Here is a 25,158-nt window from a genome sequence, read left to right as displayed (position 1 = left end):
TGTTACTGAACAAGTATGAAATAATATCTTCATACACTACTTTCTGTGTTTATAAAGAAGACTATCATTAACGTATATAACTGTATATAAATGTATATAACTGAATAATACGCCATGGGTCACCAAAGTCCTCAAATGTATCTTTAATAAAAAGAAGAGGCTATTTTACTGTGGAACACTCAAGGAAAGAAAAAAGTAAATAAAGAATTAAAAATGCAATATGGCACTCAAAAATGACCTATAAAATAAATTAGAGGCGTAATTTAAGCAAAGGAATCTCTGCACGGTCTTGCAGTAGTGAATTGCCGCAGTGAATATCAATGAGGGCTGCAAATTCATCCTATTGGATGTTTAATAATAAGTTTAATAAGGTACATAAGTGAATAAGGTCAACAAAGCAGTAGTTCCAGATTCTGGCAGAACAGTAAAGTATTGTGCTGCAGAACTGAGTGGAGTGTTTTAACGCTTATTCCAGCTTCTTCAGTCACTGGCACTGTTCTGGCTAAGAACTGTACAGTTGTACTGTACCTGTCCTTAAGAAAAACAGACCTAAAGCTTACTTGAGAACAATAGCTCTATCTCCATTAGAGGTGAAAACTTTTGAAAAAACAGTCAAGTCACATATTGTGGCTACAATACGAGTCAGATCTAGACCCCTTCCAAGTTTGCCTACCATCCTGGAAGAGCAGTTAATGATGCTGACTTTTTTCTACTAGATGTTCTTTAGAAACATTTAGAGTAGAAAAAGTTTTATCTGCTATAGACTCCTCTTCGCTGATTTTTCATCAGCCTTTAATACAAAGAAGCCCCACATTTTAGTTGAATAATTTATCTTACTTTTCAAAGTGGACCTTCAGCTTATCATATGGATTATTAGTTTCCTGACTAAGAGAACCCAAAATATAGTTACTAATGGGTTGGCATGTGACCCTGTTTGTACTTTTACTGGTTCACCACAAGGCTGCTTTGTTTCTCCTCCCCTTTTCATGTTATACTGTATACTGATGACTGTTGGAGCAACTATGAAAACCATTTTGTCACCATGTTTGCTGATGACAGTGTGTCAGTCTCCTCTCAGAGCTTGGACAAACACATGGACCTATTCTGGACGAATCTGTCAACTGTTGTAATATTTCTTACCTCACTATGAATGTGTCAAACACAAATGAAATGATTGTTGATTTAAAAAAACAAAGCAATATCATTCCAACAATAATCCATGGTGAGTCTGCTAGTATAGTTAGAAATACCTGGGCACTGCGTTTGATAATAAACTCAAGTTCATGGAGAACACTGATGTCATTGTGAATAAATTTCTTACAGTATATGGTTTGAGAAAGAGTTCCTTTGGAGTACAAAATGAATTCTGTCACCATTTTGTTGCTATTTTATTGAAAGTATTTTTTGTCTTTTATCTGTTGATTCACAAGGATTGGACAGAGCCACTCTGCAAATGTACTGTACATGTATTTCAATACTTTCTTAAATATTTCATGGGCTTTTTATTATTTTCTCTTGTAGTATAGGACAGAGTCCTTATAATGCACATGCAATTTGTTACTTCATAATCATGTTACGAACTTGCTGTTTTTGTTTATCTTAATTTTTCTTAGAAATGTTGTGATACCATGTCTTTTTACCAGTTTTATTTTGACATGTTGTATGTTGTATATTTTTTCTACTTAAATTGCCACATTTGGGGATGAATAATGTATTTAAATTAAACTGAATTTAACTCGTATTCAGTGCATCATGTCCTCTTTGTATGTATTTTTTAGTACTGCATATATTCACTTTCATCATCTTTGTGGCTGGATAAGCTGTAGAGTACACCTCCACTATGAAAAGTAAGCTGGATGAAAGAACTTCTTGTACAAAGTAAAAATTTCTTATGATAATATAAGTTAATTCAGGGAAACGGGGAAATAAAGAGTGGATACTAGAGAAGCATGCTCTTTTTGTCAATAATATAATATTATAATAATATAATAATATAAATTCACTTCCCTGAATAAATATAATCCAGAAGCATCTGAATTCATTTCACAATGACCTGCATTTATATACTGCCATTCTTACTTCATTTTCTTAGAACAGTGCTAATTACCTGTATCTGACTGTCTGCAGCGTTCTCTCACCAGAGGTTTCTTAATGACATACTGTACATGCAATGGATATAAAAAGTCTACACATCCTTATTGAAATTGCAGGGTTGTGTGATGTAGAGCCAGAAATCAAGATAAATCATGTCAGACATTTTTCCATCTTTAATGTGACCTTGCAACCAAGAAAATTCAAGAGAAAAACAAATGGATAATTATCAGGAAAAATAATTTAAATTAAAAAACTTACAACACCCCGGTTTCATAAGTGTGCACACCCTTTTATAATGGGGGCTGTAACTGTGCTCAGAGTTAACTAATCACATTCAAAATCATGTCCAAAGGTAAGTAGCATACACCTGCCATCAATGAAAGTGATTCTGATTAACCCCAAATAAAAATCAGCTGTTCCTGTACGATTTCCTTGAAACAATCTTGGTTGCATCCTACTGGGAAAGCCATGGTCCGCAAGAAGCTGATAAAACATCTATGGGATCTTATTGTTGAAAGGTACTGATAAGGAGAGGGGTATAAAAGAATATCAAAGGCATTGGATGTACCATGGAGCACTGTGAAGACTATCATCAATAAGTGGAGAAAATGTGGCACCACAGGGACATTGCCAAGATCAGGATGACCCTCCAAAGTTGATGACAGGACAAGGAGAAAACGTATGAGGGAGGCTACCAAGCCTCCCTTGAACAACATTCAAGGAACTGCAAGAAGTTCTGGCAGGTACTGGTCACTCCTTGCATGTGACAACAATCTCCCGTTTTCTGCACATGTGGCTATGTGGTAGGGTGTCAAGACGGAAGCCATTTCTCACAAAAAAGAACGTCCAAACCCGTCTAAATTTTGCAAAAAAATACATTCAATCACCCATAACCATGTGGGAAGATGTCTTATGGTCTGATGAGACAAAGGTTGAACTTTTTGGTCTTAATTCTAAAACATATGTTTAGTGCAAAGACAACACAGCTCATCATTCAAAGAACACCATACCTACTGTGAAGCATGGTGGTGGCAGCATCATGCTTTGGGACTGCTTCTCTTCAGCTGGGACAGGGGCTTTGGTCAAGATAGATGAGATAATGACTAGCTCCAAATATCAAGATATTTTGGCACAAAACCTGCTGGCCTCTGTCAGAAAGCTGAAGACGAAGAGGAATTTCACCTTCCAACATGATAACGACCCAAAGCACACATCCAACCAAGGAATGGCTTCAGAAAAGGAAGATCAAAGTCTAGGAATGGCCCGGTCAGAGCCCAGACCTCAATCCCATAGAAATCCTGTGGAATGACCTAAAGAGGGCTTTGCACAGGTGATCTTCTGGCAATATGCAGGAGCTTGAACTTTGTTGCAAGGAAGAGTGGGATAAAATTGCAAAGTCCAGGTGTGCAAAGTTGATAGAGACTTAGTCACAAAGACTTATTGCTGTAATAAATGCAAAAGATGATTCCACAAAGTATTAGTTGGGGGGGGAGGGGGGGGGTGCACACTTATGCAACCGGGGTGTTGTAGGCTTTTCAATTTCAATTGTTTTTCCTAATAATTATCTATTTGTTTTTCTTTGGAATTTTGTTGGTTGCAAGGTCACATTTAAGGTGGAAAAATGTATTTATGCGAGTGCTGTAACACCTATAGTCAGAATGGCAGACACAGCACTGCATAAAGAAGCAGGTAACTGTCTTCACATTCCACATGCCTTAGAAAATGGCTGCCATCTCCAGGAAAAACTGAATAACTGAAAAACGGAATGAATATGCAGTGAACACTCCATATGATATGATTTGTAGGTAATCCATAAACTCAAACCACTATTCATCAAATAGAATCCTAAAAATTGGTATTCCTAGAATTTAGAAAAAAAATCAAAGATTAAGAGTTAACAGCATGACACAAAGCTCAATAATGAAGTTACACAGTTCCATAAAAAAAGCAAAACTTGAAAGAAAAATGTAAACAAGGTGGTAGTAGGTCCTAGATGACAGGAAAGACCTCATCAATGAAGGGTGGACATGAAACGTTTTGTATCTACTTCAAAATCCACTTAAAGCATTAGCTGGTTGCCAATGTAGATACATGAGCACTGTTAGGAAGCATTCAGAAAGTAACTGGGCTGATTAAGAACGTAACACCTAGCAACACTGTTCTCAACACCTGGAGTATGCACAATGGCACAATAGCGAAGAAAGAACTGAAGAATTGCATTACATTGGTTGAAAAGTTAGAAAAAGGCATAAACCAACTCTCTCTATGTTCTTCCTATTAAAGAAATATTTTAGTTTTGTCATATAAAGCAAATATCTTAATGTAATATATTAATAACAGTTTTAATATACAGACTGAAAAACAGTTCTGAATCTGTGATATTATGCAAGTTTTTCACTTTTTCAGTTTTTCAAGTTTTTCAGCCATGAAACAATGATAAAGTTCACTTCACTTATCTCATGAGAGACCCAACTTACAACACTTACGTTATTTCAAAGTTTATCAACAGCACATACAGTATCTATGCTCGTTTCCTTGAGTAAATTTTCAAGTTATAGACTCTGACAGGATAACATATATTACATCTGTTTGCTGTGAAAATACCAACTCTAGACATACAACATATTAAGAAATTTTATTTAAATGTTTTTATACATCATGTAAAGTGATCTAAAAAGACAAGAGTGTGCCAAATTCTGTAGTCTTGTGGACATCATCTTTGGCTCTCAGAAGAACAGTATTAATACAAAAACCCCAAAATACATTTTTCTACCAACTATGTTCTGCAGTAGTGGTTATGAAGTCAGTCATGAACACTTTGGATGATTTAGTTGGAATTGAAAACTGTCCACATTTCCAAAAGACACTATAGAGAGATGTTCAAGACAAGTATAATACGACTATGATCAAAAACACTGAGACATTATATTTAAATGATAAATCATAACTTGTAGAATGCCTTAAGGGCTTTCTCTCATATTTCCTCTAAAACGTACTGTATAAATCATCAAGAACTGTTCAACACAACTAATAGCATGAAATAAATTAATTTTTATATATGCTGATAACATGGATTTATACTTTTTGTTAACTACAGTGCTTGCAGTGCCAAAAAATACTAAACATAAGCTTTCACAGTTTCTGCAATAAAGTCCCAGGAAGTGTTGTACAGTACCTTTACATGGAACTCAGCATCCAGCAGAATGTTCTGAGTCTTCAGGTCATGGTGGAGTAATGGGGGGGTCATGTTATGCAGAAAGTTGACCCCCAGGGAAATCTCATAAAGAATCCGCAGTCTCAAGGGCCAGGCAAGCACTGGATACAAATCTTTCTACAGAAAATAGAAACCCACACCCTCTTGAATTGTGAGACAAAAATACACTGTGTCCATGAATGCAGGAACTATTCATGCAAATCAACCACTAATTATTGAAGCGCTGTTTCCCAAAAAACACTTTATTCCACTGGAGCTTCCCATCCTAGAATAACATATGTTCTGTGAATGTGGAATGTAAGTCACTATGAAATAGGACAATCAAAATCTGATGGTGCAATACATGAATCACTATGTAAAGCGAAACAGTGTCTGGACACACAACTGTGATGGATGCACTTTGCTATTAATGACACAACACTTAGAGACTAAGAGGAACTAAGGGTTGGGAGTTTAAGGGGATTTCCAACAAATGAATTTTACAATCTAATACACTTGCACTTCAAACAATAATAGAAACCACTAGCTCCTCAATCAATCCAATCTAATAACAGACTAAAGCAAATGTGTTTTAAGGATAAGGTTAAGATGCAAAAGATCATGCAAGGATTCCAAAAACAGATCAGGTCCTAATACAAAGGCAAGAAACATAACTATGAAAAGACCTTTATAACAGCCGGGCTCAAGAAACCACAACGTCTTTTACAACTTGTATTCAGAACAGAATTTAGAAAACCAAGGTCTATTATTTCTTTAAAAAAGGATAGTCCCAGTACAAGTGCAGGCTTCAGTGCTGAAGTGGTAACTTAGCACATAATTGTGCTGTAAGTGTACATGCCCAAAATAATATATATACATCACACATAATAAAATTTGTGTTGGTCCATGTAAGGCTTCACACACCTCATGCAGAAGGTGGTCTAGTGATCCATTGCTCATGAACTCTGTGACAATGCAGAAGAATTCAGGCTCATTGCAAACACCAAAAATCTGGATGATGTAGTTGAACCTGGCTTTGTGGAGAACCTCTGCTTCTTTCAACAGGCAGTTCCTTTCCCTGAGGAGAGGGTGGGAAAAAAGATCAATTCAGTACCATACTAATAAAAACTACTCCCTATGAACCGGATGCAAAATAGGAACATATTTTTTAAGAAAACCTGATATTTATATGTATATTTGTAAAGCTTATAAATAAACTGTGATAAATACATTATGCTTTTGTATAATGACAGATATATTAATGCATTCTATTCTCTTATTTTAGATTTGGTCCTGGCTACTGTAGCCACACTATGGATATCACAATGATAAACACTAATCTGTCAGAATTTGCCCATACTTCTCGTGCCTTTTAAGACTAATTTTACAACTGCTGTCAATGAAATAGCAGGCACTTTATAACAATGTGGGTTATACAGTCATAACATGATGGGGAATTAAGTTATTAGTCACTCAACTGCCCGATTTGCAGAGATACTTTTCCAAAGAAAGTACTATTGTACAATGAAAAACAGGAAGACATTTTATATAGAGCTAGGCTGATACTAAATTCAGTACAAATTTCCAGATCATCTGCATGATCCTGAAAGTAAGGATGAGGGAATGGTTAAAGGTTTTTTGGAGTTTAAGAAATGATTGTACATTGTGTCAGATTTACCAACCCTGCCTCAAGACCATGTCTGGCCCAGTACTGAGAAGGATTAGCTAAAACTGTAATAGCAGCAAATGAAATTCAAAAACATTTGGATACAACAGAGAGCTGGGAAAACACCAGACAGATGATGTGTAATGAACACAAGTTGTGTGCAGGTAACAATACAAAATGGGAAACACCGAGATAAAAAAGAATACTTACTGTATGATAAAGACTTAGCTATTTATGTTGACAAACCATTTATATTTTCTAGAAAATGTGGGGAAGCAATTAAAACGGTAAACAAAATGTTTGGAGATATAGCGAAAAGTACATAATTTAATTCAAGGGATGCTATGTTAAAATTGTATAATGCCATAGTAAAGCCTAATTTAGAATACGTCTCAAAATGTTACAAAAAATATATTTATCCTCTGAACTCCAGAGTCCAGAAACATACAGTACCAGGACTTAAGGGAATGTCCTATACTGACAGGCTGAAGAAATTTAACCTTTTTAGTTTAGCAAAGAGAACATTATGAGGGGACCTGATGCTATTTAAAGTATTCAACATCCTCAAAGTCACTGACAAATTTAACACAATGATTTTTTTAGAACTGAAACACAAACCAGTTTTTAAGACTGAAAACAGGAGGCACTTCTTTACCCAAAGGATTGAGGGAGAATGGAACAAGCTATGCAGGCACGCTATTGAAGCTCATACACTAGCATGTTTCAAGAAAGGCCAAATGAGATTCTATTATCAAAAAGCTACAGTAAATGGGCTGAAAGGCCTCCTTCCATTTATTTCTTATGTTACTGTATGTAAGGCTCACAGATGCCATTGTCCCTTTAGCATAAGGAACTAAGACAGCTGCTGGTAGGAGTCATCCCTAGACAATGATGGTGAGGTGAGTTCTGATGTACCTCACAACTAATTACCATTCAGTTATCATTAGCAAGAGTTTCTGATGAATACACTGTAAATTTGAAAACAATATAACAAAGAGGGCTATAGGTATCTTGGATCTACTAACCAGCCATGTTGTTAAAGCTTATACCCTTGCTTCTTTCAAGATGAGATCCTTAGATTAAACTTAGCATCAAAAAATGACCGATACAGGTTGATAGGCCTGTAAGATCTGTAGAATTCAATTTGACAAGAGAAAAAGGAATGTAATGCAAATAATGAAAAGCAAATAAACACAAAACCGAATACGAGGTTGCACATTAAAATGGCTAAATCAAAACGTATTTTCTTTTTTCCAAGACATCTTGCTTCAGCACAACTGGAACTTACCATCTTGTGCTAGGTAATTTTTTTTTCATCCTGGTCTGTGTTCATTTTCTTTTAGAGAATAAAAGCTCATTCTGTCGTGAAGATTCTTACACACAGATTATGAAACACCACATAAAATAAATTATCTGATCAATTAACCTGGCATGATCTAGTAAAGCCAGCAACTATCTGCATGATCCTGAAAGTAAGGATGAGAGAATTAACATTTGTATAGTTAAAGGAATTTTAGAGTTCAACAAACTACTGTACTGCACATTGTGCCAGATACACCAGGCCTGCCTTAAGACCATGTCTAACCCGATACTGAAACATAAAAATAAAACTACTGTGAAAGAGTCCTGCAAACTAGGTGTAAGTCTGAATACAAAGTATAAATTCAACTCTTGTCTTAGGAATCACATAAATCGTAACACATTGTTCTGTAGAGATTAGATTATTAATGGTGTTCCTTTATGTGATCCAAGCAATAGTACTCAACCACCTAATTCACAGGAAGTTCCCTGGGACAATTCTGTGAATTCCCCGTAAAGCCCTGAACTACACTGAGTAAAGAAGAGAGTTTCATAGGTTCTCTTGATAGTGCCATCCCTAAACCCATGGGTCTTATATTCATTAAAATAAAGAATGAATGAAAATATACACAGTACAACTGTGTGCTGACTACTGAATAGTAAGCTGCACAATTGTACATTTATCATAATAAAGCAATGCAGGGACAAAGGCGCTCTCTGTAATCTGACTGATTTCGAAAAAGGGCTAGAATAAGTTATGGTTATTTAACCCTTTGTAGATACATCCATCCATTTTCTAACCTCTTCATCCAGGACAGCGTTGTAGGGGACACAGGAGCTTATCTCGACACTGACAAAGACACATTCACACCAGGGCTCATTTTCCCAGAAGCCAGTTAACCTATCCACAGAGAAAGCACTCCAGGAATTAAACCCAGGGCACCGGGGCTATGAGGTACATACAGCAATGTTAACCACTGCATCACTGTGGTGCTCACATACTGTATTAACTTCAAATAATTACAGTCAGTGCTGTTAGGTTTTTTCCCCACCAAAATCAAGAGGATTTAAAGCAAATTACTGTACATCTTATTGTACCAGAAAAAGGTCAAAATTCTGGAAGGCATTAAAGAAGTAATTCTTTTTTGATTTGGTTAATGGGTGCAGTACCAGAAGAAGTGTTATACTCACTATATACTGTATACCTACACTGTCTTACCTACTAAGGCACAGTTAGTGTAACCTTACGTATCTAGAGTGTGTTAGGATTTCACAACTCTTATCACTAGACAATAGTCCGGTTTCCTACTGGTATATTTTCAAGCTACCCATTTCATTCATTGACTGTGGAATGGACTGCTTTATCCACATCAAAGAAATAGAATTAATTATCATCCTCTCACAGACAGAACTGTCTATATCCTTTCTGCTTAACTCTGTCACAGTACTTTACCTTGTATAGTCTGCTTGGAATAAAAATAATTTTTTTCTTCTTACTTCAGATGAAAACAGGCTGAAAAGAATAAATTTTCTAACCTCATTCCAAGGACAGCTACACCACCTTTTTCAACTAAAAGCTTTTGAACAATTTTAGGCACTCTGCAACATTTACAATAGAATACTTATGTACCCTACACCCCCACACATAATCAATTTGTTTCTTTTTGGCTTTATAACATTTTTTTTCTTTTCACTCTGGAGATAAAGAAGAAGACCTTCACTTAAAACAATGGACTGTTTTCCTTGAACCGTTACCAATTAGTTGTTTATCCTGGTAAGGGTTGGACCACACTGGAATTTAATCTGGAAAGAAAGAGTACTAGGCAAGACTGACAGCATACAGTTGCTCTCTGCTGGGACAGGTCGGAGGAAACTGGAGCATCTGATGAAAACTTACAGGGCAAACATAGAGAACATGTAAACTCCACACAAATAGACCTCTGAGATAGTGCTGTGCTTGTGTTTTGTAATATTTTCCAATCAATATTTGTATTGTTACAGTTTACAGAAAATAAAAAAGGCAAATTGAATTAAAATAGGTACTGTATATGCTGTGGCTTACATTAAGTATTCCGTTAAAGGCATCAGAATATTTATCATCAAATAGCTTAAAAAATAAACATTTCTATCATTACTATTCACAAAAATAGTAGTAACTGTACATAACCTTTAAGAGCCTTTAAGCCTAAAATTACACAAGTTATAAAGGTTTTGAAATGAAGGACACATACACTGAGCCATTTATATCCTGGACCACTTTTTCAATGGAGCCCCAAGTGTTTATGAACGGATTGCTCAGCCCTTTCACAACTGCTTTTCAAATCGTGCTGTTGTCCTTACCATTTGTAACCACTATGCTACAGAAAGAGGGTTTTTTCCCCGTCCACTGTCTACAGATAATTATTTTAGCTATGAATCTGAAAGATCTGATTAACTCAATTTCCAAAGTATTATCTTACACAGTATGTCAGGTCCCTAATACATTTAAAGAGGCATTCTTGAGGCATACATTCTGTGGCTTTCTTGTGAACCCTTGAGCCCAACAAACATACATAGCCACAGCTTGTTGTAATCTTGTCCCTAACACTTTTGTATTTATACTGTACAGAAGGTAAATGTTGATAGCAAGGTGGTCAATTATTTAAGGAAACTTGAAACATACTGTATACTGTATGTATTCTGGGTTTCCAATTATCTTTAGAATAATATTATGCTATTAAAACATTTCTTTGTACCAGGTGAAGATGCCCTGTAGAATAAATAACAAGATGTTTTACAGTTTTACATTAATCAGTAGTTCACTAGGGACAAAACATCTAAGGATTGAATGATTTGTGAATGCTTGGATTACTTGGTGAGAAAAGTTTGGGTCAACCATCTTGGTTAGTGGGTAGCCTCCTGGATACAGGACTTGAACCTCATTTAGACTGAGTAAACCAAGGAGTAGCTGCAAGGTGGAGATGAGGTGGAGGAGGGATGCACGAGAAGAACGTGAAAGGAGGAGTTTGATTTCAGTTTATATATCTAGTTTGGTGATGATGGTGATTAGGTACAGCTGTATGAGACTGACTTGTCATTTTATTCCTCCCAGCCTTCCATTAATAACTGCAATTTGTTGAAAGCAAAATGAGTACGGTGGAGAGATACTCTCCAATGGGGACAGCGACATACTGAGGAAGATTGCTAAAGGTACTGTCTATTCCACTAATCTTAATCTTCAAAATGCAAAATAACACTGACCTGGCTTCATAAAATGCAAATAACCTGCTGACAATTACTGATAACATAACTTAATGAATATATAATGCTTGAAAGTTTGTGAAGCCCTAGTGCAACTTTTTAAATGTTACATTTTTACTATGAAATCCTCATTTAATCAAAACTAGTCCTTACTTGATGCATGTAATAGAAAAAAAATAGGTAGATACGAATTACTGCATGTGCAAAAGTAAGCGAAGGTTCATTAGCTCAGTTATCAAGGTAAGAATAAATAATTGGGTACCAATTTAAACAATCAAAAAGCCAATCACCAGGACAAAGTCTGGGAGGCCTTCCACTGTAAATCTGGTCTTACCCATACTCACTACCCATGAGGTCTCTTTACATCATGGTATTTTGTATTATACTAAACTTAGTGAAATACACCATGCCATGATCTAAAGAGACCTCATACGACTTCAGTAATAGTTTTGTTAGAGCTCAATAGTCTCAAGAGGGTTATAAAACTATAGCAATTTCATCAGTCTACTGTAAGACTATTAATCTACAAATGGAGGACATTTAAGACCATGGTAACTCCACCTAGATGTAAACACTACCTAGATGTGAACGTTCTTTAAATTGACCCCACAGAGCAACAAGACACACATCATACATCATACAGGAAAAGAACCCCAGGAACACATCCAAGGATCTCCAGACCTCTCCAACTGCAGCTGATGTCCATGTTCATTCCTCAACAATACAATGCGAGCTGAATAGCAATGGCATTCATTGGAGGGAAGCCAACAGAAACCTCTGCTTTCAAAAAAAGAACATAGCTGTGTGTCTTTGAAAAGACCGTCTGAATGACCCTGTAGATTTTTCAAAGAATGGTCTCTAGATAGATGAGTCTAAAATTAACCTTTTTGGCTGCAACAAAAAATGCTATGTTTAGCAAAGACCTACCACCAAAAAAACCTTATCCACGCTGGTAGGAGTGTCATGGTTTGAGGCTGCTTTTCTGCCCATGAACCAGGATGGCCCATGATCATTAAAGGAACTATGAAGTCAGAATCATACCAAAATATTGATAATATGATATGAGTTGAAGTTGAGCTGAAAAAAGGGTCCAACGACATGACAATAACCCTAAACATTTCAGGAAATCTACCAAATACATTAAGAAGACCTTTTGTGTTTTGGAATGGCGAAGTCCAGATCTCAGCTCAATACAAATGTTGTGGCAAGATCTGAAGCAAGACAGCAAGACAAAACAAGACAGCCAACAAATCTGTAGCAGCTGAAAAAGTTTTTTTAAGGCAAAAAATCCTCAAAGCAGATGCAACAGATGCATTAGTAACTATAGGAAACATCTGGTGACTGTCATAGCTGTTAAAGGATGTGCCACATTGCTTATTGAATTAACTTTGCACACAGGGATCACTTAGTTTCTGTTAAATAAGCATTTAATAGATAATGAAACAATATATATGTGTCTGTCTGTTTTTGTTGTTGTCTGTTATTTTGGGTACTGTCATTAAATATTGGAGTTCAGATAAAATATTTTAAAGATAATTTGGGTAAAACGTATGAAAGTTGAAGGCTTCACATACGTTCAAGCAGCACTGTATTTCAAGAACTATTAATGCTACTTTAGAATATGTCTTTCTTTAATACTGTTACTATTCACAGGATGAATTGTAAATGAAAGTTTAAATCGATTAAACCAATTTTCGCTGCCTAAACGGGCAACTTCCTCTGATGGCCATCAGACAACAGAAGAACTCTGTCGATCGAACTGACAGCAAACAACTGGACGCACGTGCTCAGCGTGACTGGTCTGCTAGTCACTGTCTTTAAACTGGTGACAAACTTTTTCTCGCATTTACACCAATCTTATCCTAGACCACGGACCTCCGAGCATCCTGCACCAGTAGTGTTTTCCTCCTTTTTGAGAAATCAGATCCGAACTCACTGCCTGCTAGATAAGTGGAGGTCTAGATGGGCTAGTAACGTTATTCACCACATATTGTAGCCTCCAAACATTTAGAGAATTTTTACACGAATTACCGTGTTTCCGTACAACAACAAATGTGTGAAATATTACAAAAAATGTCAAGAAGCAGTGGGCTGTCAAATAGGTACAACTATTGACAAGAAAGACATAAGAAACACAAATCAACTTCGCAAGAAAAAAAAATATTTGTTCGACAGTGGCGAAAACGTAGCCCATACTGGTCATTTTAAGGCCACTTCAAAAGCCATACCGTCGAAACCATCCCAATAGCCTAATATGGCATTTGTTTTTCTGCCCTCATAGTTCGTGTTGTTTTCCCCAAGCTCACGACTCGGTTAACCCACCTTTCTCCAACCGGGGAGTCCAGCTGGAGGCACTTGATGGCCACGGTGGTCCTCCAGTCAGAGTGCTGGGCTCTAAACACGGTGCCGAAGCCGCCTCGGCTCAAGTAATGCAAGTCCGTCAGTTTCTGATAAGGGATGACCGGCAAAGTGCTGGTCAGGCTGCAAATATTAACGCAGCCCGAATGCTCCATGGTAGTAATAATAATATATAAATGCAAAGGCCTCAAAAACAGGAGGGCAACCCAATAAGGAGAAGCGGAATTGAAAACTACAGCACAAAGCCGAGTATGATTCGTAAAAAGACCTCAGACAAAAATACTAATACGGTCCTTTACATTTTCTTCTCAAATACGTTTTAGTTAAAGTAAACTACCAAGAAAAAAAGCAGTCCAACTCCACGAATTAATACAGTGATTAATAAAAACAAAATTAAAATAAGCAGACGTCGCAGAAACACAATATTTTCCACATTTCCGCCAGGTCTTCTTATTACCGTCGAGGCAATCAGGTGTGAGGTGCAAATCCCAAAGTGGTCGTATCTTCAGCGGAAAAAGTAATGAAATCGGCAGACATGGTTGGGGGGTTGTGGTGTTTTATATTTATTTTACCCCTATGTTTTCTGCGGCGAACGATGTTAACCGATTTATTGCATTTTTGCGCCTTCGCGATGTGTATTTCTAAACCACGCACACCGCGTCATACAAAATATGCCTCCCAGCTGCTTGGACGAACGTATTATACAGCTCAAGGCTGCATAGTTGTCCTACAGGTTATTTCCTAAGCAAGTATCTTCCGGGTTTGACAACGTAAAAATTACCGTACAATCGAGAAACCATCACGCAATACCTTGCGTCGACATATTCAGATTCTAGACTTATGCCCACTGAAAAGCAGAATTTGATCTCATTTTACCGAGTTTCAGCACATGCCATGAAACGCACTGTTGCCATTTCGGCAAAAATGATAAACAGCACTAAAGAGGGTTTTGGTTTGCAGGCGCTATATAATCATAACCGACTTTCCTGAAATGACAGTTCCAACACTTGATTTTACATGGTGCGTGTCTTCTCCTCTCATCTTGTTTCCAGTATGTGTCATGTGAGAAGCGTTAATTTATATGCTCATTTTTACAATATCGAAGTGGTTTCATTACAGCGAGACTGTCATCCCACTTGGGTCAAACTCGTACTAGTTTCCAAATGTCACAAACAGCTGTACAGTACATTTTGTCACTTAGAAGAGACGGCACTAGATTATTTTATTCTAGAAGGGTTTTATAACTAGACTCGTTAATTTACGGTTGGCACATTAATTATACTGTACATCTTTCACATGAAGCGGACCGCTAGCATATTACAGCACCCGCTCATTTGCAGGATCTCACGGCAGCCCTGTCTTGTGACCGAGAGTTCAGACAGCTTGTTCCGGTGTTACGATGGCAGCGTGTTGTGGTGCAAAACAGCTCTTGGAGCTGGGTGATAGAATACAGTGGTTTTTGGTGTAGGCCTGCTTCATTGCGTACAGTTTATTGATAGAAATTAATAAAATAATTATTTAAGTGCCTTTTTATAAAATCGTTTTCTTGAACTGCAGACATACAAACCCTAAGGCTGTAAAACGAGATGGAACTTGTTTTTTTCCCTTTAAACGGGCTGACATATTGCACAACATTACGTATGATATTTAGGAAATTCCAACTTTCGACTTTACTGACGTTGGAGTGTATAATTAGTATATTTAAATGCTGCCACGAGAGGGATTTCCATTCACTAGACCGTCTGCGTGTGTGTTTTATACATACGTACACTCCGAGCACACATTTATCTTACACCCATTGCACTATCCGTTCTGAATATGTTTATACCATACACTGTATGGTTAAATTTGGATATGATAGAATCACCGAAACAACGCTCGAAAATCACTAATACTGTACATTTTTAATTTTATGAAATGGTCCTTGTAGAATAGTTCAGTTTTTTTTCTGAATAGGTGCTTGATTTAATACTGATGCTATCAGTATTAAATCTGATACAGTAGACAGAATGTTCTACAGCGCTCGGGTGCTAGGTTGACTTGCAGACCTGGGGTACTATCTGCGTGGAGTTTGTATGTTCTCCTTGTGCTCGCATGGCTTTGGGTCTGTGTGTGTCCAGAGTGTCCTGCCTTTCACCTTTCAATTGAATAAAGCAGTTAAAATTCTACAAATGCTCTATTCTACAAATACCACCAGCACCAGCTAATAATATGTGATTTTGTTGGAATCTCTTGCTAATTGTTATTCGTTTGACAGGTCCAGATTTCTACAAGGAGTGATCCTCATTCTTGGTTCTAGGAGATATCAGACCACCAGGATTTATACAGTAGATTACATGTTGTTTTTTCAATTTAATTCAAAGAGTGGATTTCAAAGGAATGACAGATAAAGTGCCAAAGCAATATGAATGGACAATTTCTTTTTGAACACAAACATTACAAATGTTAGAAAACTATAACAATGCAAACCACAGTATGGGGTTGAGGGGTGGAATGAAAAATAAATAAGATAAAATGGGAATCATAATCCTCAATGAATAAAGACACAGTAACAGTAGAAGTATATATATTGATTGTATAGCCCAATTAAGTGGGGAATTTATTACAATCAAATCACTAAGAGTTCAGGGAGAATCAAAAACCAGAAGGCGTGGCAGAAGTGACCGGTGTTGTATACTTTGATCCTGAAGTGTTTCTTTGGTGAGGTGTGACCGATGCCAACACCAGTGTGTCTTCCGAGAGATAGAGTGCAGGTCCAGACAAAAATTGATTCTCTCCATTCCTGGGCTTTATTACTGTTGGCCTGATAAAGCCTCTCATGCTGGGGTTCCCAATCCTGGTCCTGGGGGGCTGGTTTTCCTAGAGGTCTTCAGTTCAGTTGTGCTTGAATGACCCAAATCAGCTTATTAGTGGCTTAATTGGTCCGTTAAAACAGCTAATCTCAGAACTCCAGGTGCTGCTGCTTCAAAAAGACCTAATAAACCCATAGAGACATTCTCCCTTCAGGACCAGGACTGGCGACCCTTGCTCTCCTTGGTTTTGCCTTTTTGTCAATCACAATCTTTGTTTTTTCAGTTTTTCCCCCCCCCATTTTTATTAAGTGGGGAGGAGGCTGCACAGGGGCACAGTGGTTAGCATCGCTGCACTGGGGGCCCTGAATTCACTTCCAGATCTAAGCTGCTATCTGTGTGGAGTTTGTATGGTCTCCCAGTGATTTTGTGGGCTTCCTCCGTGTGCTCTGTTTCCTCCCACAGTACAAACACATACCAATAAGTTAATTGGTTTCTGGGAACAATTGACCCTGGTGCACATGTGTGTTTGTCTGTGTTTGTGTCTTTGTGTGCCCTGCAATAGACTGTCCCATCCAGGGTGTATTATGCCTTGCACCCATTGCTTGCTGGGATAGGCTTCGGCTCCCTCATGACCCTGAAATGGATGAAGAAAATGGATAGATAGATACAAAAAGTTAATAAAACATAAAACGTTTGTTGTGGGTGCAGCAAGGTTGGTTTTGTTCTGTTGGTTTTGTCACTTCTGTTTTCTGTGTTTAAAATGATACTGTATTATTTTAATAATGGGACCCACTAGGGAAAATTCCTCACTGAATTGAATTTTAAATATATGTAATACTGTATGTAATTTCCTGTAGAAACTATAAAGGTTACATTCTTTAAACTGGAAATTCCTTATACAATGGAGCCTTCAGATGAGACGAACAGAGAAGCTGGACTCTGTTCACAGGCCCCACCCTGTGGTAGGCTTTGTATTGTACACTAAAATATATAAATATATTTTATATTTATCCATGATTTTGCATTTAATATTACATTTTTATTTTCATTTTTTATGTGAAAAATGAAATTCTTCAATGTTTTAGTGTAATTTGGAAATAATACCAAAAACATTCTACTTTCTTCCTAATTTATGCTGTATAAATTTAAAATAATGGAAAAAAATGATCAATTGCCATGTTGACAACATCTTTGTAATGAAGTCTTGAGTTTCATCTTACAGACACAATAATATACATATAGATTTGACTAAAATGATCACATACCCTCATCACATTGTTAATAATGCCTCATAACTGTTAATCTGTAAAGAAAAGACATTTGAAGTCCTGTCATGGTCTAAAAAGCCAGCAATAACAAATCCCTTGGTTGTTTGAGTCTCATTTAAAAAATACCCACATTTATCCTTATAGCACTCAGAGTTGTGTCTCAGGGCAGGGTGCAACAGTCAGGGAGACAATCCTTGACCTCTTTCAAAGAAGACCCAGATGGGCATTAATCCAACAGATGGGCCTTTAGTTTAATGTGTTGTTGACCTTGTGCAAGTAATATACTATACAGGGTGCTTAAAAAGGCACTACAATATGGCTAACATTTGTGCCCATGATGCATTACATGAAAGAAAAGAAAAGTGTACACAAAATAGTTCCACTTGTGTGCGTGACAAATTTCTTTGCTCCCACAGTGTCTTTAGATGGGTCAACTACACTCATAATAGTTCTTCACACAGCAAACTATGGTGATATTATGGTGATAGGTTCTGTGTAGGTGTTTCCTGAAAGCTTTAAACTAAATTTGAATAGTGTTGAATGCTGTTTTTTTTCTAAATCTTCCTTTTTTCAAAATGTATGAATAGTTTCAATGACGAGAAAGCTAAAACTGTGAGGTGCTTTTTCACTCATGTGAGGAAGCTAAGGGATTTCATTCTTTTTCACAGAGTTACAGAGGTTTATACTGAGGTTACCGATAAGATTGCAGCTACATGAAACGGACTGTCAGGAAAGAGAGTAGAAGCCACATTTCATTTAATCAGCCTGTATCAGATCTATTTATGTTTTGTTACAGTGGCAATACATGAGTATTAGTAATTAAATATTAGGAAAAATAAGGAAGAACATTGCATGGAATGTAACAAGATACATTTTTTCTTTAGTAGTTTCTGTTGCTACCCTTGAAAATTTTTCATTTTTATTATTTATATGTTTAAACTAGTTTGCTCTGGGCTGTATTTTTCTTTTCCAGGGGACAGCACCAACACTTGTTGGCTGAATTTTGCTGAGGTGGCTCACTGTACATATGTACAACATCCCTCTACCAGAGCTTTGCTGTACTCACCAGAATACCAAGAGCCTGATGTTCGGGTCTTTGTTTGTTTAAAGAAACACATTTACAATGGTTCCAGTTACATTTTGTTTTCAAAACACTATTTTTGTAATCAGTCCACTTTGTTCTTTTTCCTGTACATTTGCTTTATTTTGTCCAGAATAGTTATGAAACATTCTAATAGAATTAGTTTAAGCCACATTAACTGCTTCATCATCACTTGAAGCTTAATTGCACTATCTGTAACTGCATCATGCTAATGTAATCAGAAACAAAGCCTTTAAAAGCACTACAGACTGCCTGTTAATGCAAAAATAACAGGGCTCCTTTCTGTAGCCTTCTGAACCAGAGTATGGAATAAAGGTTTGTACTATTTTTGAAAAACCGATTAATTTAAACATGAAATTATAATGAAACTTCTTTTACCTTAAAGTTTCCTTTGGCTAATAACCCATCTAATTTCTTATTATGAGTTAAGCAGGTGTCCCACAGGGGAAACAAAACTAACTTTGCTTTTCTGAATAAATCTGAGGTTTCCATAACTGTCCTATAAATGGTGTGCAGACATTTGCCCATGCCTTTTGCCTTGTGTTTCAAGGTCATCCCCTAGGTCAGAGCAATATTCTTGAGAATTTCATTGAATAGAGCACTTTTCAACAAGATACAGAAGTGTATACAGAAGTCTACTGACTGTGGTTTCTCAAGGTGCAAATAGCACTTGAAGCTTTCTTGGGAAAGTATCATTTGCAATTGAATATTTCTGTACTACTTCTGCTTTGATACTAACTGAATTACAGTACACCTGGTACTACTGCAATCACTATCGACAATAACAATAATAACAACAATAAGTCTCCATAAAACTATTATAGAATAGATTAGCAGCTAGCCAGATATAGGAAGTCTGATTTTAAAAGGGGAATCTTGAGCACAAACTTGAGTCTCTCACATTCCCATCCCTCAGTGGCCCAGGAAGGATAAAAGGTTGCACTCTGTATCTGTGATTTTGTGCACTGAAGTGGAACACAAAGCCCAGAGGGAAAAGCTGTGCATCTTCATATCTTGGCAAGATGATTTGGTATACAGTAGCATTTCTGCCATAAGGACAACTTTAGGGTTTTAGTTATAGTGCATTCCAATGTATTTGTTCCCTGCCAAAGATGTTCCATTTTATGGAGTTTATAACAAAAGTTCGGGAGGGATGACAACAACCACGCTCAATCGTTCTCATCTGTCAGTAATTAGCAATCTCTCCCGTCATCCTTCCTCCAACAAACGCTATAAATACCAACGTGATTTCCTACTCTCCCTCGCATACAACTTTTGTATCCCACCTCCACCTCTGCAGTTGCCCCTTGGTTACCCTGCGTGAGGGTCCTGGCCTCCTTGTCCTGTGGCCAGGAGGGCGGCCCTCAGCCAAGCAGGTTAAGCTAATATCTGCTCCATAATAGTTCATCACACTTTTATCTTGCAATATAAGTGAAAATATTTTTGTAGATTGCCCTTTCCTGCCTCTTTCAAAAACACCCAAATATACCATACCTCTCCATGTATTTAATTTGTCATTCTGAATTTCATTGCTGCTGTGGTCCCACAGAGGATTTAGAATGTGGTGTCTTGCATCTTTTCTCTGAGCTGGAGCAGCCTGACTCCACCAAGTCCACCAGACTCCACTGTGAGGAAATTGATTTCTCCTGCAACCAGAAGCAGAACTATGCTTTACTGTACCTGTTCTGTTGTACCCAGCTTGGTACAGCACATGGCTTTGCTCCCATTGGTAGTCTTCATAGCAATTATGCTACAGGTTCCTTTATGCTATACTACTTAGATTTCTTTCTCTTACGGTAGAACAGTTTAACAGCATAGTGTAAAGTTCACTGTAGTACAGTATGGTAGGGTATCTTTGAAAGTCAAGGGTTACACAGGTTTCTGTTAGCTGTTTTTTGTAAAATTCAACCTCAAACTTATCTGACTGGAGATTTATTTTTCCTTTTTTCATGGAGTCTGTCCTTCAGGTCTGATTGATGATCAGGTGATTCAGATGATTAACTGTAAAGAGCAAATCTGGAATACTTCAAGTGTCTTTGTAGTTTTGCAAGCCCAAAAATAAATTTTGAATAATTTTCACTTTCTTTTGTTCATGTGAAAGTAATAGTAGTATGTGATATAATAAGTAGCTGTAGAAATTATATTAAAATAGTATTTTTTATATTTTTCCCATAGCAGTCTATCCAGAAACAGATCATAGTCACATTGCCAGAGACACCATATCAAATGTTAACTTTGTAATGTTGCCATTATGACAGTATTATATATTTCACACTTAAAACCTATCATGATTCTTTGACCTATACTTTTGTTTACTATTTTTATATGATGTTATTTGTAGAAAGAAAAATAAACAGAGTGCACTAATGCTGTCTTTCTACACAGCTAAAGAATGGTTTTTGAAATATCTTAATTGTATAAATTAATACATTATATAAATTATCTTAATACAAGACCTTTTCTTTGTCAGTTTACATATGCAGTACATTTAGTTACTACATTTTACTAGCCCAGAAGAGGGCAGTAGTGTTTTGCAAGCGTGTTGGAGCCTGTAAGAGTGAGAATAATCAATCATGGTTGGGGAACAAGAGTACCATTTTTTAAAAGAGAGGCCAGGCGTACTCTGTGGTCCCTACAACATGGCTAATACTGCGCACAGTGTAGATAGAACAAAAAATATTCTTTGAGCAATCATAGCAAAATCTTGTACTGTGTCAAGTGCCAAGTTTAGCATTTTTTTCAGGATGAGAAATGAATATACTTGAAAGGTACAAACATTAAAAATTAAGTAATTCAGTCCAAAATGATTACTTTAAAAATGGTTTTATGATGTACTGTACCAATCACTAACCACTGCCAAGTGATTAATAAGAGATTTTTTGCTGAAATGTCATAAACACATAAATCCTGTGTTGAGTGGAGATTACTGCATTTGTAATTCTCTGGATCAGAAAAAATATTTAATTTGAAAACACTTTACAAATCATTATCTTTTCTAAAGCTGAAACTTCTGTTGAGTGAAAGTTGAAGGAAGAAAAGGAGAACGGATATGGAGAAGGTTCAACACAAGATATATGAGAGTGCAAAAGTAAATTTCTCTTTCATTTCTGGTCTGATCTGGGGAAATGATACAAAGATGAATTGTTGCGAGGTCCAAGCTGATTTATGGTTCAGGACATATTAATAAAACTGTCACTACAGAAAAGATCTTGTAGTAAACTGAGCTTACTGTGATTTAGGCAGCCAGTAAATAATATTTCTTTTAAGAATTCTATCAGACACTTCGCAGTCTTTGCTTTTATCTCCTCCTCTTGAGCATCCACAAAACAGGACATCAGGTTTATTGTGAATTTTCCTAAATTTTAAGAAATTGTATTTAATCTGACTGCAGACAAATTGGTGTCCTAATACATAATTCAGTAGTTTGGTTATCTCTATATAAATGCAAGAGAGAGTACAGAGTAATATTTGCCTTAGCTCACCTATCTTAGAGAATTGGCCAGAAGGGTGAGGCTGCCCAGAACCCAGTCAGTATTGTGAAGACTGAGTCAGGGAGTTGCTGCAGGGGTGTAGATGGGGAGGTGGCAGGGGTACAAGAGAAATGCGCTACGGGAAGCCCCCAGGTGTGAGATTTATATACGCAGAAGTGTGGAAGTGTGAGAGATTAAGATTGAACTTCCCTTCTGAATTTCTATTATTGTTATAATTCCATTAAGTGATATGTGACTTTAAATGGATCAACTTTAACACATTTTTTTTCCTTGCAATACCTAATCATCCAACAGAAACACCATCAGCACATTTTTACATATATAATATACATAAAATATTGCAGATTATTGTTTTAGAGTTACACAAAGCTAAGATATTGATGCTTCTGTGGCCTGGTCCTGCAACAACACCTACTGTTATAACGTTGTCATCCAAAAAACAAATTACTACAAGATCACAGTAAAATCTTTTAGGTAAAATACTTCATCCACCCAGTCGTGATCTTTCCATTAATATAGTATCAATCTGCAAATTGCAATGAAATCAGAAACATAGTAGCTGAGGAGGAAGACTGACAAATAATGGTAGATGAAGCGACAACTGTGGTGAAAGCTAAGAGGTCAGACATGGAAACTGCCTTGTAGTCTTTGTTAATTGGCACATGCAATTTGTTTTAGTTGATTTTGTATGGATTTATATCTGTGCAGCATTTTGTACATCATTTCACTTTTCAGAGTGTTTCTGTGGGACAAGAGTCCCAATTATATCCCTCGCTGTTCTACCCACAGACACGTAGAGAGTAGGGAGCAGAAATCCTGGGCGTGGAAGCATTCACAATCGAGAGAAGACAAGACTGAGTTGTCATGGTTACCATTCCAATGAAAACTGAAGAATATGAGTTCAACAGAATTATTTCAAAGCGGAAATTATTCACCATATTATCTTGTTTAAGAGTTATGCATATTAAAAACACTAAATGGAATTTTTTGAAGTAGGACATTCTCTCCCTCTTATTTAAATTCATAACACTTGTGACAAAAACATTTAACAGATACACTGAGTGTATTACTCATCCCTGCACTTGCCATTAATAGCTAGCCACAGCTGACCAATGCATCACAATGAATAGTCTCATTCCATAATTTAACCATGTTTGTATGGCATCATGTATTTGAAAGTACATATTATTTTACAAACTATCATAAGTCTGACATAAGATTGTGTAAATTGTAGAATTGCAATGTAATGCATTATTATGAAATGTTATTGAACTGTGGAAATAAATGTTTATTTTAAATACATATTATACTACGTGATTTTTTGCTTTTAACCCTGCATTTCTTAGCAGAAAAAACATAACCTTCAAGTCTTTTAGATGTGTATGAAAGCAAAGCACCTGAGTAAAGCCCAGTAACACAGAGACGAGGAAATTGTACAGTATAGTTATAACAGAAAAGGTTCATCTACAGTATTTATTACAGGGTCTAATATACCGTAGCTTTGAGTCCCTGAAATTCAAATGGAATCAAAATCAGAATTTTAAAATTTAAAATAATGGAACACCATGTGAAGTGTGGGGTGAATGGTTGCCATAAAACCAATGAGAAAAAATATATACTCTAGAGAACTCAGAAGAGACAGGAGAGAAGTCCAATTTTCCCCATTCCTGTTTTTTGATGGGGTAAAAGATGAGAGGTCAGAGTCACAGTCTAAGCAGGAAGAGAACTTAACTTAGGGCCAGGGCTGTTGTTTGGGGCGATTTCACTCCCAGTTGGCTTGTTTTTTTATTTTATGGGAAAAATGACTTTAGGCAGGTGTCACGGATGTCGGAAGGGACGAACCGTGGAATGGCAGGAAAGCGTAAAAGACCCTATGCGTAGCAGTGAGACGGGGGTAGCCCGGGCTCAACATTGACGTTAGGATGTCCAGAGACCCGCCTAGAACCAGGTCGCCCCACGTCTGCTACCTGAGGGCATAGGTTTCTATACAGCATTTCCTGAACAGCTGAGCCCGGGCTAACCCCGCTATGCATAGGGTCTTTTACGTTCTTGTGGCATCCCACGGTTCGTCCTTTCCGACATCCGTGACAGCAGGTTTTTGCAGAGATCAAGATGATGTACTGTATGTATAGAACTGATTAAAAGCTAATTTTACCTATATAAAAATGCTAACCTACATGAACATATTTCTTGACACACTTGTTATTTTTAGCACTGTTTCAAAATACATACAGTAATACAGTTAGAAAAATCCTTATCAGTATCTCTAAGAATAGGAGTAACTGTATGTGCTTTGGCTGTTAAGCATTTTAAGAATAATGGATTCTGAGATTCTTCTAATTTAAAATGCACCTTCACCCCAAATAATTTAACATCATTTAGACCAAGCCACAAGTAAAATAGGTAGACGGCCACAATACAAGAACATCTGCAGGAACAAGTGGGGTACCAAAACAGAGTTAGAAATCTGGGTTGCCCTTATTATTACATACAGTGTGAATCACAATATTTCAAATGAGTACTTTAATTTCCATAATATATGCCAGAAGCCATATCACCCTGCAATTCACAACTGGCAACCTACTGAAGCTAAGGAGATGTGAGCCTGGTCAGTACCTGGATTGTAAACTTCCTGAAAAAAAACTAAGGCTGCTG

General features: G+C 36.9%; 1 protein-coding gene across 1 annotated transcript in view; it reads right to left on the bottom strand.

Moving 5' to 3' along the window:
* ripk2 (receptor-interacting serine-threonine kinase 2) overlaps positions 1 to 14,571 on the bottom strand; it is a 31,354-nt gene extending 16,783 nt beyond the window's left edge. Inside the window, exons 1-3 of the mRNA XM_088919134.1 lie at positions 13,815 to 14,571; positions 6,212 to 6,365; positions 5,270 to 5,425 (exon numbers count right to left, since the gene is read on the bottom strand). Of these exons, the coding sequence (XP_088775260.1) occupies positions 5,270 to 5,425; positions 6,212 to 6,365; positions 13,815 to 14,005 (501 nt within the window). The 5' untranslated portion in view covers positions 14,006 to 14,571. The remainder of the gene's footprint in view (positions 1 to 5,269; positions 5,426 to 6,211; positions 6,366 to 13,814) is intronic.
* Between the last annotated feature and the right edge of the window lie 10,587 nt (positions 14,572 to 25,158).

The sequence above is a fragment of the Atractosteus spatula genome, chromosome 6, assembly GCF_055471065.1.
Source record: "Atractosteus spatula isolate fAtrSpa1 chromosome 6, fAtrSpa1.hap1, whole genome shotgun sequence".
NCBI lineage: Eukaryota > Metazoa > Chordata > Actinopteri > Semionotiformes > Lepisosteidae > Atractosteus > Atractosteus spatula.
The sequence above is the reverse complement of the archived record's forward strand: the minus strand, read 5'-3'. Positions and strand labels throughout refer to the sequence as shown.